Here is a 14,339-nt window from a genome sequence, read left to right as displayed (position 1 = left end):
CCCGGCCAAGCTCACGCCCACAAGGACAGGAAGGCTTGGTGCTCTGCCCAGGTGAGTGCCCCAAACATAGGTGGACCTGTTGCGCTTCTTCCCACGGATCAGTCCTCTCGCCCGATGATTCCCGAGCCCCCGTGCCGGGTCACCGCAGGGTGGGGGTGGAGAGCGAGGCGGCGGCCGCGGGGGGCGGGCGGCCCCGTGCGGGGTACTTCGCCTCGCCCGCTCCTCTCGGTCGTCCCCGTCCGGTGTGCCCCGCTACATTGTGGGCTGGAGACAGCCCGCCCCCCGCCCGATGCTCCCCAGAATCCCGCCGGCACCCACCCCGCGGGTGGACCCAGTGCCCGCGCGGCACCCGGACGCGCGGCGGCCGCAGCCCGGACACGGACCCCGGGGCCAGCCACGGCGGGAGGCGGGAGGCGGGAGGCGGGAGGCCCGGTATGCAAATGACCGAGGGGCGGGCGAGGGCCGCCTCCCCGCTCGGGATAAAAGCCCGGGGCGGGGCGCGGCGCAGAAGCCGCCGCCTCCCGGGAGCCGGCCGTGCGCTCTGCTTCTGCGCTCGCTCGCCGCCCGCCCGCCCGCCCGCCCTCGCGGCCGCCGGCTCCCGGTAAGCACGGACCGCGGGGTCGGGGACGCGGGGCGGCGGCGGGAGAGGCGCGGGCCGGGGGCGCCCGGGTCCGCGCTTCGCCTCGGTCCACGCACGCCGTCCCGGGCCGCGCTTTCTCCGTGGGAGCCGGGGACCCGGCGCCCCCGCGGCGCCCTCCCGGGGCCGGGCAGGTGGCATCTCCCCAGCTTCTGCGCGTGGGGCCAGTTTGTCTCCAGGCCATCAGCAGTCGAGACCGAGAGGAACTGCGTTATTAGTGCGCGGGATTGGGAGGGACTAAGCGAGTCAAAAAGCAAAGCTTCCAGGACGGGTCTCTGGCTGTCACCCTGTTTTCCCCCTTAGGCGTCCGAGGCGCTTTGCGAGGCGCAGGGAAGGGAGGAACGGGCGGAGGGGGAGAGAGGTGTGGGTGTGTGCACGTTTGAATGAGCAGAACTAATCGCCTTTGGAAGCTGCAGACGCTGGACAGACACTGCCAGGCCCAGCACGTTACCCACCTCTGCAGAGTGGACACCTGGTCCTACGGAAAAAGGACTTTAGTAGTCATCCCACCACCTTTTTTTCTTTCTATTTGGGAAAAATAAAGTTCTTCTGAAGTCTGTTTTTAAGGCTAGCACCATTCTCAAGGTTGGTCAGTTAAGATCTGGGGTTTGTCCGAGCCCCTGTTGTGAAATTGCCTCCTTGTCTCATTCCTGCCTTCACCCCATCCTGCATCCCGGGAAGTACAACATGGAAACGAAGAAACTATTTCAGAGGGCCCCATGCGGGACTTGCTGCGCCCCCCTCCCCCATTTGCATTATGGTGTCAAGAGAGGGGGAAGTTAAAGGGACAGCAATCTGGTTCTCCCCAACCGCCTCCCCCAACCCTTAAAACCGGTCAGAACCACCCTATGGATGGCTTGGGAGTCTTTGTGGAGCCCTGAGGGCTTTCACAGTTGAGATAAGAAACAGCACGTTGCTTTGTGCATATGGTGTCCTTGGAACTAGAGAATCTGAATTGGAAGGTCAAAGGGGCAAAGAATGGGAAAAGCAACACATCCTGGAGAGGATTAATTCTGAGGGGAGGGAGTGGTGAAGGAGTAGAGATTTGACACTTGTCTCCTGTTTCTGTTTGTGTATGTTGCTGTGGTTCTGGTCAGTAACTGGATAAAAGAAGGTGGGAAGCATGTCCGAGTTTTGGTTAATTTCTGCCCCTGGTGATCAGGAGAATTTACAAGCTCTGGAGAGGATGAACACCGTAACCTCCAAGTCCAACCTGTCTTACAACACCAAATTCTCGATTCCTGACTTCAAGGTAAAATCCTGGAGAGGATGAAGGAGGTGATGGGTTGGGGTGGGTGGGTGTGTTCTGGGAAGCCAAGGAGAAAATAACAGGGCCAAGACAGCAATGCTGAGGATCAGCCTGGGGGTGAGGATGCCCAGGGCAAGTCAGCGGTCTGGATGGGACTTGACACCGTAGCCCAAAGTTAGTTGTGGTTCCTATGGACTTACAGACAGAGGGCAGGGAGAGATGGGTGTGGTGGGTGCAGTGTCTTCAAAAAGTGGGAAGAGCATTTTACATACCTGCGCCCTTGTGAGTTGTTGTAGAATTCTTCGTGTTTTCTCTTTGACATCTAAGAAGACGAACAATACAGTTTAAATGTGCAGGTTTGGAGACCTTCAGCGTTGGTCGAACTCGTGACCTGGCACAGGGTGGGAAATTCCGGATCCCTCTGGTACTGGTGGGGAGGCAGGAGGGGAATTTAAGGATAAGTGGGCGGATGGCAGAAAGAGATATGACAGGAAAGAGATAGGAGTCTAAGGGCTCTTGCAGGGGAGAACAAAGTTAAAATGAAACAAATGTGAAAGAGGAGCAAGGTGTGCAAGTCTTTTCGCTTCAGAAGACTGGAATTTTTGCGGTGCTTCCTAAGATTGCAAGTTCCCCAAAGGAAGACGCTTGAGGCATTTTTCGATGACACCTGTGCAGATGCATTGTGGGTGCTGAAGGGATGGCCCCACCCAACCGCCCAGAGGCCCCTCTCGTAGCAAACTGCCATATAATCTTCTTAGTGATGCTACTGTATTTGCTAGTGTTCATTGAGCAGTACTTTGGGGGCCAGGCCCTTCAAACGCATCATCTGGAATACTTACCAGTCCCATGTGATAGATCAGGAAGGGCGGAGAAAGGAGACCAGGGCTGCAGATCTGGTAAGTTTCTGAACCCATATGTTGCTGCTTGTTTCAGACCTGCCCCTGTTTGTCTGGTGACCCCCGCCATGAGGGTTAGGGAATCAGTGTGCACTCACCACTCTGTGCAAGGCAGCTTGTTAGATGGGAAGAAGAGACAGGACCCTCGCCAGAAGATGCTTAACATCAAGTTACTTGAAAAGAAGCAACGTATTAGAGATAACTGGGCCTCATCATTTCCTAATTACCTTTTTTTTTTTTTTTTAAGGTTTTACTTACTTATTTGACAGAGACACAGCAAGAGAGGGAACACAAGCAGGAGGAGTGGGAGAGGGAGAAGCAGGCTTCCCGCTGAGCAGGGAGCCCCATGTGTGACTCGATCCCAGGACCCTGGGATCATGACCTGAGCTGAAGGCAGATGCTTAATGACTGACCCACCCAGGCGCCCCCCCTAATTACTTTCTTTTTTTTTAAAGATTTTTATTTATTTATTTGACACAGAGAGAGATAGCAAGAGCAGGAACACAAGCAGGGGGAGCGGGAGAGGGAGAAGCAGGCTTCCCGCTGAGCAGGGAGCCCGATGTGGGACTCGATCCCAGGACCCTGGGATCATGACCTGAGCCGAAGGCAGACGCTTAACGACTGAGCCACCCAGGTGCCCCCCGCCTAATTACTTTCTTAAAGTATTTTTTTTTAAAAGTATTCTTTTGTGAGAGTATAGTTGACACACACTGTTAATCCTGATTACTTTTGAATGTCTGATTGGTGGTTGGTGACATGAAAACAAAGCCTTTCCTTCTGATTCTGTAGACTGGCTCTTTAAATACAGTTTTGGACTCTCATACTTGTCACATTAAGAAGTGGATCGGTACAAGTAATCTGCAAAGAAAAAGACTTGCATGAATGATGAGGTGGGAGGGAGAGCTGACCCTCTGCACCTGCAAGATCATTGGTAGTAATAGCAAAGGAGAACAGAGACAGGGATTGTTGGACATCTTGGGGGAGAAAGGCTTTAGAAACAGCAATTTCTTTTTTTTTTTTTTTATGATTTTATTTGGGGAGCGGGGAGAGGAGGGGATGGAGTAGAGGGGGAGGGAGGGACAGAAGGAGAGGGAGAAGCAGGCTCCTTGGCTCCTTGCTGAGCAGGGAGCCCGGTGTGGGGCTCATCCCGGGACCCTAGAATCATGACCTGAGCCAAAAGCAGATGTTTAACTGACTGAGCCACCCAGGTGCCCCAGAAATGGCAGCTTCTTTAACTTGCTTTCTGGTACGTCTCCTCAGCTATGGGGATTACTCACATGCCTGGCAGACTACCATTCTAAGAAGAAAATGAGCTGGGGTCTCAAAATGACACAGTGGTCACTTCTTCCTATGGCAGAAGTAGGACAGTTTATCCTGTTGGGAAAAATGATGATGATGATGATGATGATAATAATAATAATAAAAAATTAGAAAATATCCCCAATCCACTCTCTCAACAGCTCTTTCCATTTTCCAGTTTGGCTATTGACAAGAATAACCAAGGAGAGATGGAGGTTAGAGAACTCCCTGCACTGTTGTTGAAAGTGACCTACACTTCTCTGCCATAAAGTGTGAGCCTCTAACTTCTTCACGATCTTTCTAGGTGGGGACCTTGGATTCCCTTGTTGGCCTCTCCGATGAGCTGGGGAAACTCGATACCTTTGCTGAAAGGTAAACTATTTCTTATTTACTGCATACAAGTGAGAATTGGAATTGTTGTCAGAGGACACAGTGCTCTTGCTTTGGCTGAACCCGTACGTGTTCAAACCTGGTCCTAGAAGTCACATGAGGGCACCGGGTCGGCAGCAGCACGTGGGGTCCCTCAAGTAGTATTTTTTTCCACTGGAGGCAGTGTTTTTTAGGGGGCTGCATTCAAAATGAAGAGGACTCTGGCATAAGGTACTAAAACTTTTAGAAAAATAATTGATGCCGTTTCCCCCCAGGCTTTTACATTTTAAGGTTCTTTGTTTGGTTTTGTGTTTGTAAAAGATTCGAAGTACAGACAGAAGGCTATCCAATGACAAGAAGTTTCCCTCTCGTCTGGTTTCCTCTTTCCTGTTCCCTCACTTTCCCTCTCTTGTGGCAACATTATTATCATTTTGGGGGCACCTTCTGGAGACATCCTGTACATGTACCACCGAATATGAATTTATTTTGAAAAGCAGGTTTACACAAATGATAGCAGATATCCTGCACCTTGCTTTTCTCGCCTACTCATGTATCTTAGAGATAGTTTGGTGTCAGTCCATAACTGAGTTTCTCTACTGGGCTGTATTTGCTTGAATAGAGGTGCCCTGATTTACTAGTATTTCCCTATTGATGGACATTTAAGTTTTCTAGTCTTTTGCTATTACAAACAAGCTGCAGTGATGGTCCTTTTTTCTACTTCTTTGTGCACTTGTGAGAGTGGGATAATTACACGTTGAAATGCTGGGTCAAAGAGTATTCAGTGTAAACTTGTACAGATATGCCCACATCACCTCTCCAAGGAATTATTCCCATTCCCATTCCCACCAAAAGTGTGTGTATGAGGATAGTTTACAGTCTTAAAGTCATTTATTTTTTTAATCGTTACAAATCTGGTACATAATCACTGGAAAATACAGATGGATCTTAGAAAAGCATGAAAAAGGAAATACAAATCACCAGTAATTACACCACTCAGAGAATGCCGCTGGGATGTTATGTTGTATTTGCAGTAGATACATCCAGTTTTTTTTACACATATTTATGCATGCATATATGGATAGTGGTGACATCATGTTATACATATTTTATAACTTGCTTTTCTCTTCATATCTTTATTTATTTATTTTATTTTATTTATTTATTTATTTTTTAAGAGTTTATTTATCTATTTGAGAGAGAATGAGAGACAGAGAGCATGAGAGGGAGGAGGGTCATAGGGAGAAGCAGACTCCCCGCTGAGCAGGGAGCCCGATGCGGGACTCGATCCCGGGACTCCAGGATCATGACCTGAGCCGAAGGCAGTCGCTTAACCAACTGAGCCACCCAGGCGCCCCTCTTCATATCTTTTTTTAAAGATTATTTATTTATTTGAGAGAGAGCAAGAGCATGAGCGGAGTAGGAGCAGAGGGAGAGGGGAAGAGAGAATCCCAAGCAGCCTCCATGCCCAGCACTCAGGAAAAGCAGCAATAGAGGATGTCCCAAGAAATCTGCAAATACCCAAAGATAGAAACAGCACTCACTTCACACATGAAAATGCAAATGTTCAGACCCCACCTCAGACCAAATCAGAAATTCTGGAGGTGGAGGTGGAGTCCCGTAACGTATTTTTTTTTTATGGGGGAGAGAGGCAGAGAGAGAATCTGAAGCTAGCTCCATGCCCAGCGCGGAGCCCAACTCGGGGCTCGATCTCATGACCCTGAGATCATGACCTGAGCTGAAATCAAGAGTCAGACGCTCTTGATTGACTGAGCCACCCAGGCGCCCCTCTCTTCATATTTTATACTTTGGATCTCACCGTTGATTGTTCTACTATAATGTTATACCACAGGGATTTGCCATAATTTATTTGGGTGTTTTAAAATAATAACCCCTAGTTTTGGTGCAACTGAAAATGTGTTGTTTCACCAATGTTCTCATTTGATTGAAACAGAATGCGGAGGGGGTAGGTGAGGAAAACAGTCCAGACAGGCCAGGTCATGACCAGGACACAGACCCAGGGCCGACTGCTTGATCTTGCCGCCTCCATAGAGGGTTTCAGATTCTCAGGGTTTGTGGATGTTGCTGTTTTTTCTTTTCAGTGCTACGGTGATATGATGTGTCACTGCCTTTTTTAAGCATTTTTATAGGCGTCCTCGTGATCGCACTTTGACGATTCTTCATCTGCAGATTGGTGCCATGAGCTAGAAATTAGGGTTTTCTGGGTTCTGTTGCTGCTTTGTTAGTGATAACTTGCTACCCGTGGGATGTTGCTCTGACCACAGAAAGGCAGTCGTGGTCGCCAAGTCGTTGGCAGCGCACCGTCTGTGAAAAACAAAACTAACCTTCGGCTTTCTTATCTGTAAAATGGGATAATAGTGAACCTCTCTGTGCTTTCACAGAAGAATGAAGGGGAGTAAAGTCGTGTTACATCAAGTATTACCAAATCCTAGGACACGTTCTATGAAAAATGAACCTCCGAGCAAAAGCGGCTTGATCCCTAAATATCCTTTCTTTGACGGTTCTGCTCCACGGGGAGCTGGGTCTGACAGCTGCTATGGAGGCCAGCCCACTGCCCTAGGCCGGAGATGGCTCTCGATTTTCTCAGCAGTCCTGACACACTCCGGCATGAGGCCGTGCAGTGAGGAGCGCAATATTGCCTTAAGAAGTGCTTCCAGACCTACTGCAGAAATGACAGCTAGTCAGCGTTTTACCTTCCTAGACTTTTCTAGACCCTTCTAGATCCTTCTTTGCTACCAGTTGTCTGCCCTGGTGCAAGTCCTGGAGCCTGGTTTTTATTCCCCAAAGCCGCCTCTAGCTCTAAAATTCTGTGATCCTGGATTATTATTTCCACCTTCCTTTTTCCTTTTTGTTTCTTTTCGCCTTGTTTTTATTCATGTTCTGTTCCGTCCCTAGTGGTTGCACAGTTTGCTTGCGCTGATAGCATAGCATGTGTTTAAGAAATAACATGAAAATGTGTGAGCAGGCCAAGTTAAGGCTATATCATTGTGAAACGGGTAGGAATTGAGGTGTTTTCAAAAACCAGGGCTAGGCGTGGTGAGAATGGCTATGCATTGTTTTATTTTTCCTTGTGGGCATATAGTCTCAAGAGCCTTCCTACGGTGGGGGGGTGGGAGGGAGGAAAATGGTGTGATCTGAGCACCCCTTATTTCTAGCATTTATCTAGTCCAGGGGCCAGGGTACTTTGTCTTAGGAGCTCATGCTGGAGGTTGGAGTAAAATAATGGGATACACTAACCCACGGGCTTCAGGTCGTTGAAATGCCCTACCTGATTTCGTTAAAGGGGACTCGGGTGGTGTTAGATAAATAAATGCTAGCGGGCTATGTAGCCCAAGCAGCGCAAACCTGTCAGCACTGCTTCTGGCCAGGAGAACAGAGGCGGGGCGAGAGTTTTCAAGGTGTATTGTTTCCATATCCTTTTATTATTTATTTACTTGGGGCACTAGAGTGTTTTTCCATATAACTGGAAGGCAGGTTTTGCTTACTGCCTTTTTTTTTTCTTTATTCCCCCATGCTGCCTTTGTTAGTTTACTCGGTATTTACACTGTAATTCGTGAACATTTGAGAAACCAAATGATTTTGTTGCCCCCCCACTATTATTACTGTTTTGAGTTCTTCCCAGGTTCTTCGCTTCTTTTGCGATGCGGGTTGAAATATTACATTTCACAGGTGCTTCGGCACTCAGATACACCCCATGGTTCCTGGGGCACACTGGTGACTGTCGCTTGCCCCTGAGTACTGTACCTGGCTTGTGGAATAGTTGGCGGCTTTTCTTTACCCCTGGGGTTCCACAAAGTTGGCTGAGGGTTAGCTCAGAGATGTGGATCACAGATTATATATCTGAAGTGCCGATGTCTGCTTAATGACGCAGATCTTAGGGAGTGGGTTCTTCTAAGGGCATTCCAAAGAGAAGCAAAATATAATTTAAAAAATTACCCTGGCTGTATGACGTTTCTTCAATTCATTAGGCAAATAATCAGTTGAATGCCCCTTAATGCTGTGTGCCTTTCTCAAAGCTGCTTGGCAGTCCTACTGTAGGTGTTCGCTGTTCTCCTCCTCTTAATGACTGTTTCCATCCTCCCCCGCCCTGTAAACCCCCATTAACACCTGCTCATGCTGCTCAGCTCACCCAGACTCTCCTCCCTCCCCCGCACCCGCCCCACCTCCTGCCTTCAGACCTGCTCATCTCCCCTGTCCTGGTACGCTCCTCCTCCATAGCGCTTACTGCAATGCACTTGTGCATTTTCTTATGGGATCATTTGCTTAAATATCAGCCTTCCAGCTAGACTCTAAGGTCCCTGAGGCTAGTCATTGGCACACTTAGATCCTTTGCCCCTGTAACATTGTAGGCCCTCCAAAAGCAGCTGAATGCATGAATGGAAGAAAGAATCGAGAAATATTGGAACTGCACAGACCCTTAGAGAGCGAATCTAATGCCTTGGTGTTCCATATGAGGAACCAAACGTGCCCAGAGAGATGCGCCTAGAAAGAGCTGGAATGTCTCAGGGCAGCAGAGGAAGGATAGAGCCTTGATCCAGATTCACCAATCATCTTCGTTACGATTTTTTTAAATACACACATTTTAAAATGTCTTACTCATGTCTTACTCATTGCTCAGATAAACATTGGCATTTTATAAAGTATTTGTAAACACTTAAAAATTTAAATGGTATACAAAGGTAAAAAAAGAAAGTTGCAGTTTACCCCAGGTGTTCTCCCCATAGGCAGTCCTTATGAGGGTTTTGTGTAATTCTTCCTTGGTAAAACAAAACAAAAAATACACATACATTCACGCTCCAGCCCTAATATTTACAAACCTTGAAAGACCTTACTGGGAGGTTATCTACTAAGCACAGATTTTTTTTTTTTTTTAATTTAGATATATCCCAAGCATTTAGGACAGAACCTTTCACATGGTTGGTGCAAAGATCCTACTGATAATTCATTTGAGATTATACTGAAATTAGGGGGGATTAACATCCTTACCATTTTGAGTATTTCCATGAGCACAGTGCATCTTTCAGTTGACTTCTTTTTCTTGTTCCTCTGGAAGAGAGCTTTCATGTTTCATTCAGCAAAGGTCCTGTACAGTATCTCATTGACTCTTCTCCCCCGAATTTTATTTTTTATGTAGTTGCTATTAGAAATGAGATCTTTTCTTGAAATATTTACTGTTTATAAATAGGGATTTTCATGTCTTAATTTCATGACCCACAAACTTAACTGAATTTCCTTATTGAAGCTAAGGTGAGAGGCCAGAGAGTCTGACCCCAGAGTCCAGAGTTAGGGTTAGAGTTAGGGTTAGGGGTTAAGGGTTAGGGTTAGGGTTAGGGGTTAGGGTTAGGGTTAGAGAGAGTCTGGCTCTAGAGTCCTCATTTTAACCACAATATTAAATGGGTCTGTCGTATGACAGCACAAAATTAGAAAGAAATATCAGTGTAAAAATGATGATGGCTTCGTAAAAAGAATTTGGAAATTTTACTCTGTTCTCCATATTGTTCACAAGGCATCCGCTAGCCACGGGGGACCTTTGAGCACTTGAGAGGCGGCTAATTAAATGAGATGTGTAAAGTATGAAGCATCACATTTGAAAGACTTAGTACCCCCCTCAAAAAAATTCCTAATACCTGTTGAAACAATAATATTTGGATATTGGGTTACATAAAATATATTATTAAAATTAATTTCACTGTTAATTTTTTTTAATGTGGCTACTAGAAATTTTTATTTATTTATAAAGATTTTATTTATTTATTTGACAGAGACACAGCGAGAGAGGGAACATAAGCAGGTGAGTGGGAGAGGGAGAAGCAGGCTTCCCGTGGAGCAGGGAGCCCGATGGGGGGCTTGGGGGCTTGATCCCAGGACGCCGGGATCATGACCGGAGCCGAAGGCAGACGCTTAACGACTGAGCCACCCAGGCGCCCCTACTAGAAATTTTTAAATGACGTGTGGCTCAATTACATTTCTGTTAGACAGCGTTGGGCTAGAGCTCTAGACAGAGCTGCTCACACACACACAGATGAACGCCCTGGGGATCTTGATAAAATGGAAATCCTGACTCAGTGGGTCTGGGCTGAGCCTGGGACTCTGCATTTCTTTCTTTTTTTTTTTTTTTTTTAAAGATTTTATTTATTTATTTGACAGAGAGAGACACAGCGAGAGACGGAACACAAGCAGGGGGAGTGGGAGAGGGAGAAGCAGGCTTCCAGCAGAGCAGGGAGCCCGATGCGGGGCTCGATCCCAGGACCCCGGGATCATGACCTGAGCCGAAGGCAGATGCTTAACGGCTGAGCCACCCAGGCGCCCCGGAACTCTGCATTTCTTACAAGCTCCACAGTTAACACCTGGCATGCCACTGCCAGGCCACTTAAATCAGTGGCTCTTAAACTGCAGTGTGCCTCAGAATCATCTGGAAGATTTGTTAAGAAATAGATTACTGGAGGGGCACCTGGGTGGCTCAGTCAAGTGTCCGACTCCTGATTTCAGCTGGGGTCATAATCTCAGGGTCGTGGGATCGAGCCCCCCATTGGGCTCCTCGCTGGGCATGGAGCCTGCTTAGGATTCTCTCTGTGCCTCCCTGCCCCATACAACATTTAGATTACAGGACTCCACGTCCAGAATTTCTGATTCAGTAGGTCTGAGGTGGCGCTTGAACACCTGCATTCCTTGGGACCTCCTCTATTGCTGCTTTTCCTGAGTGTCCCTGGGTGCCTAGGATGGTGCATTCTCTCGTTCTCATTGTCTAGAGCTGATACGTGTTTATAGGAACAACAGTTGCAAGGATTTTCATATCTACTCTGTCCACGCTTTCATACGTGTTGCAGTTTTCCGCTCGTGCTGGAGGCACGAAGGCCATGACAGTTGTCACTCCATTGGGGCTTGTCACTTGGTGGTGTGTGTGCCTCAGTCCTGTTTTCTGTCTGGAGTTGCCCTCCACCCTGTTCTGGCGACTGCCTTTCACCGAGCCCTTGTTGTGGGCCAGGCGCTGTATTAGGCGCTTCTCATTTCTTTCATTTCCTCACGAAATCTTTGCCACCGTCCTGTGAACCGGGTGACTATCCACCCGTTATAAATGAGAATATTGATGTTCCCCGAGCAAAGCTCCTTGTGCAAAGTCATGTAGCCAATCAGCGGGTCCGGCCTTAACCTGGTCTACCTGCTTCTGTCCCAGGCCTGAGCCAGGGCAGGTCGCTTCCCCCCTGCCTGCCTGCCTGCATCCCTTCCTTCAGGCCCTGCTGTGACACTCTGCTTTGCCTGAGGTGACTCAGGCCCTGACAGTCCCCCTCCCTCCACCACCCAGTCTCCCAGCAGCTCTCACTGAACCAGAAGTCGGGCCAGCAGGGAAGGAATGTGGGTCGGCTGCTTTATATGCAGCAGGCCTGGGGTCAGGGGCAGCCGGAGGCTCCTTTGTGAAATCCACAAAATAATCCTCTAGAGGCTAAATTTAGTATAAGGCACTTACTTCCATCTTAGATCTTGACCAACTCCTGGGACCCATGGCTCCACCCTCGTCCAGACCTCAGCCCAACCACGTTGGTTCGCTCGGCCCTCTGTTGGCTCTTCACACCTCAACCAGATGGAAGCCACTTAGCCTTTTCTTGTTCTCAAGAGCTTAAGGGGCAGCTTTAAATGGTCCTTTTTTGGAATTGGCTTCATGTCCTCGTGAATATCATTCTCAGCAGACAGCGTACGTATATAGGGTCTCCTCTCTGGGGCCCTTCCCACCTCAGTCGAAGGCTCATGGGCCCACGCACCTGCTGCTCAGGCATCTGGTGTTCCTTCCAGGCCCATAGTCCACTTGGGACTCCAGTAAGGATGGAGCCCCCTGGGCACCACCTTCCAAACTTGGCCTGTAGCCATCCACGTCTCGGCATGTCCAGAGCCGCACCTTCACACAAGCCATCTTCCCCCTGTCCCCGGATTCCTGCAACAAACTCCCCCACCCCCCCCGCCCCCAGCCCTGCTTCCCACTGAGCCACTCTCCCCATGGCAGCCGGAGTCGTCTTTTTTCAAAACACCCCATCACATGACTTTGGTGCTTGAAACCTTTCTGTGGCTTTTCCAGTGCCTTCCATATAGAATCCATGCTCTGGACCCTGGCTTCCAGAGCCCTAACGAGTCGGGCCCTCAGATCCTCCTTCATGCACCCCCCACCCCGCCACCCCCCTGGCTCCATCCTGCTCTGGGTCACGCTTAAGCTTCCCTTGACCCGGAAGGCCCCCCACCCTTGCAGGGCGGGTTCCTTCTTGTCATCCCCATCTCAGGTGAAATGTCACCTCCTTCAGAGAGCCCTTCTCCAGCCTAGCTGTCTGCCTAGTCCTGCCAGGTCAACCTGTTTTGATACTTGCATTCCATATGCTACTATTTAATACTTTTCTTGTTGGTCTTTGTGTGTTTCCTGTAGAATATAAGCCCCAAGAAAGCAGGTTCTGGAACAGCGCCTGACTCATAGTGGGAGCTGAGTAAATATGGACTGAATACATGTCCCTCATCTGCCCCATCAGGAGGTCATGGACCTCCTCTTTCAGCCCATATGATCCCCTGGGAACTTAAAAAAAAAAAAAATACAGGTCCTTGGGCACCACCCCCCAGGGATTCTGATTGGGTGCATCCGGGGCGGGGTCCCGGAACCTGCATTTTATTTATTTTATTTTATTTTAATTTTCTAAAGATTTTATTTATTTATTCGAGAGCGAGCACAGAGGTGAGGGGCAGAGGGAGAGAGAAACTTAAGCAGACTCTGCTGAGCATGGAGCCCGACGCAGGGCTCCATCTCAAGACCCTGAGGACGACCTTGAGCTGAAATCAAGAGTCGGACGCTTAACCAACTGAGCCACCCAGGCGCCCTCGGAATCTGGAGTTTTGGAGGCTCAGGGTGATTCGGAGGCAGGCAGGCTGGAGATGGTGAGGAATGCTGCTACTGTTCAGTGAGCTCTTTACGAGCCATGACCCCATTTAATCTCAACGTGCTTTAAGGAAGTCGATCTCCAGGCCAGGGACTCTAAATGTATATTAAAAAGTTTATAATAAAAAAATTTTTTTTTTTCCCAAACAGGTAGTACATTCACATGTATCCAAGATAAAAAACAATGAGAAATCCCCCTTAACACTGTCTCCCCTCCGCTCCTCCCCTGCCCCCCATCTGACCCCTTCCCTGGCCCCTGCTTAAAACCAGTGTTACGAATTGCTTGGATACATTTTCGGTGCTTCCTAATGCAAACACAAGAAAATTTCAGTATATATTTTTATCTTCCCCCTTTTTAAACACAAAATAGTAATCCACACATGCTGTTATGTATCTTGCTTATTTCTCACTTAGCAGTATATCCTGGGGGATTTCTTGGGTTGGTTCATAAGGAGCTGTCTCTCTTCTGAGCTACCTAGCATTCCACATGCGAGAGGCATCATAGTTTAGTATTAAGCAGCCCCAGAGATGGACGCTGGCTTATTTATGCTTATGGGGAAGGGAGCGGTTACTAACCAACATACTGCAGTATATAATCTTGGCCCCTCTGCTATTACTTTGCATGGAAGGGTGTGCAGGTGTATCTGCATGGTGAATTCTCAGGAGCAAACTGCTGAGTCCGAGGCTCATATGCTTTTGTAATTTTGATGGATGTTTCCAGATTTCTCTGCATTGACCATTTTGCATTTCCACCCGCAATGAAGAAGAGTCTGCATTTCCCTAAACCTTTCTCTCTTTTTATTTATTTATTTTTAAAGATTTTATTTATTTATTTGAGAGAGAGAGAATGAGAGAGACAGAGAGCACATGAGAGGGGGGAGGGTCAGAGGGAGAAGCAGACTCCCTGCCAAGCAGGGAGCCCGATGCGGGACTCGATCCCGGGACTCCAGGATCATGACCTGA

At 48.5% G+C, this 14,339-nt stretch overlaps 1 protein-coding gene across 7 annotated transcripts in view; it reads left to right on the top strand.

Moving 5' to 3' along the window:
• Window positions 1–475: 475 nt before the first annotated feature.
• Window positions 476–14,339, top strand: part of ATP6V1C2 (ATPase H+ transporting V1 subunit C2) — a 52,864-nt gene continuing 39,000 nt past the window's right edge. For 5 of the 7 annotated variants that reach the window (XR_010405390.1, XR_006792416.3, XM_045884083.3 and 2 more), the window contains exons 1-3: window positions 476–601; window positions 1,735–1,889; window positions 4,386–4,453. Coding sequence is in view for 4 of the 7 variants with exons in the window: in XM_045884083.3 (XP_045740039.2) it covers window positions 1,761–1,889; window positions 4,386–4,453 (197 nt within the window). In the remaining 3 variants the exon portion in view is untranslated. Of the gene's footprint in view, window positions 602–1,734; window positions 1,890–4,385; window positions 4,454–10,224; window positions 10,260–14,339 lie in introns of those variants that run through there. The other 2 variants (XM_045884088.3, XM_064571815.1) reach the window with 2 other exon arrangements.

The sequence above is a fragment of the Mirounga angustirostris genome, unplaced genomic scaffold (assembly GCF_029215605.1).
Source record: "Mirounga angustirostris isolate CCGP_5_RB_7025 unplaced genomic scaffold, mMirAng1.0.hap1 SCAF_10, whole genome shotgun sequence".
NCBI lineage: Eukaryota > Metazoa > Chordata > Mammalia > Carnivora > Phocidae > Mirounga > Mirounga angustirostris.
This window is presented reverse-complemented; position numbering and strand designations above follow the sequence as displayed.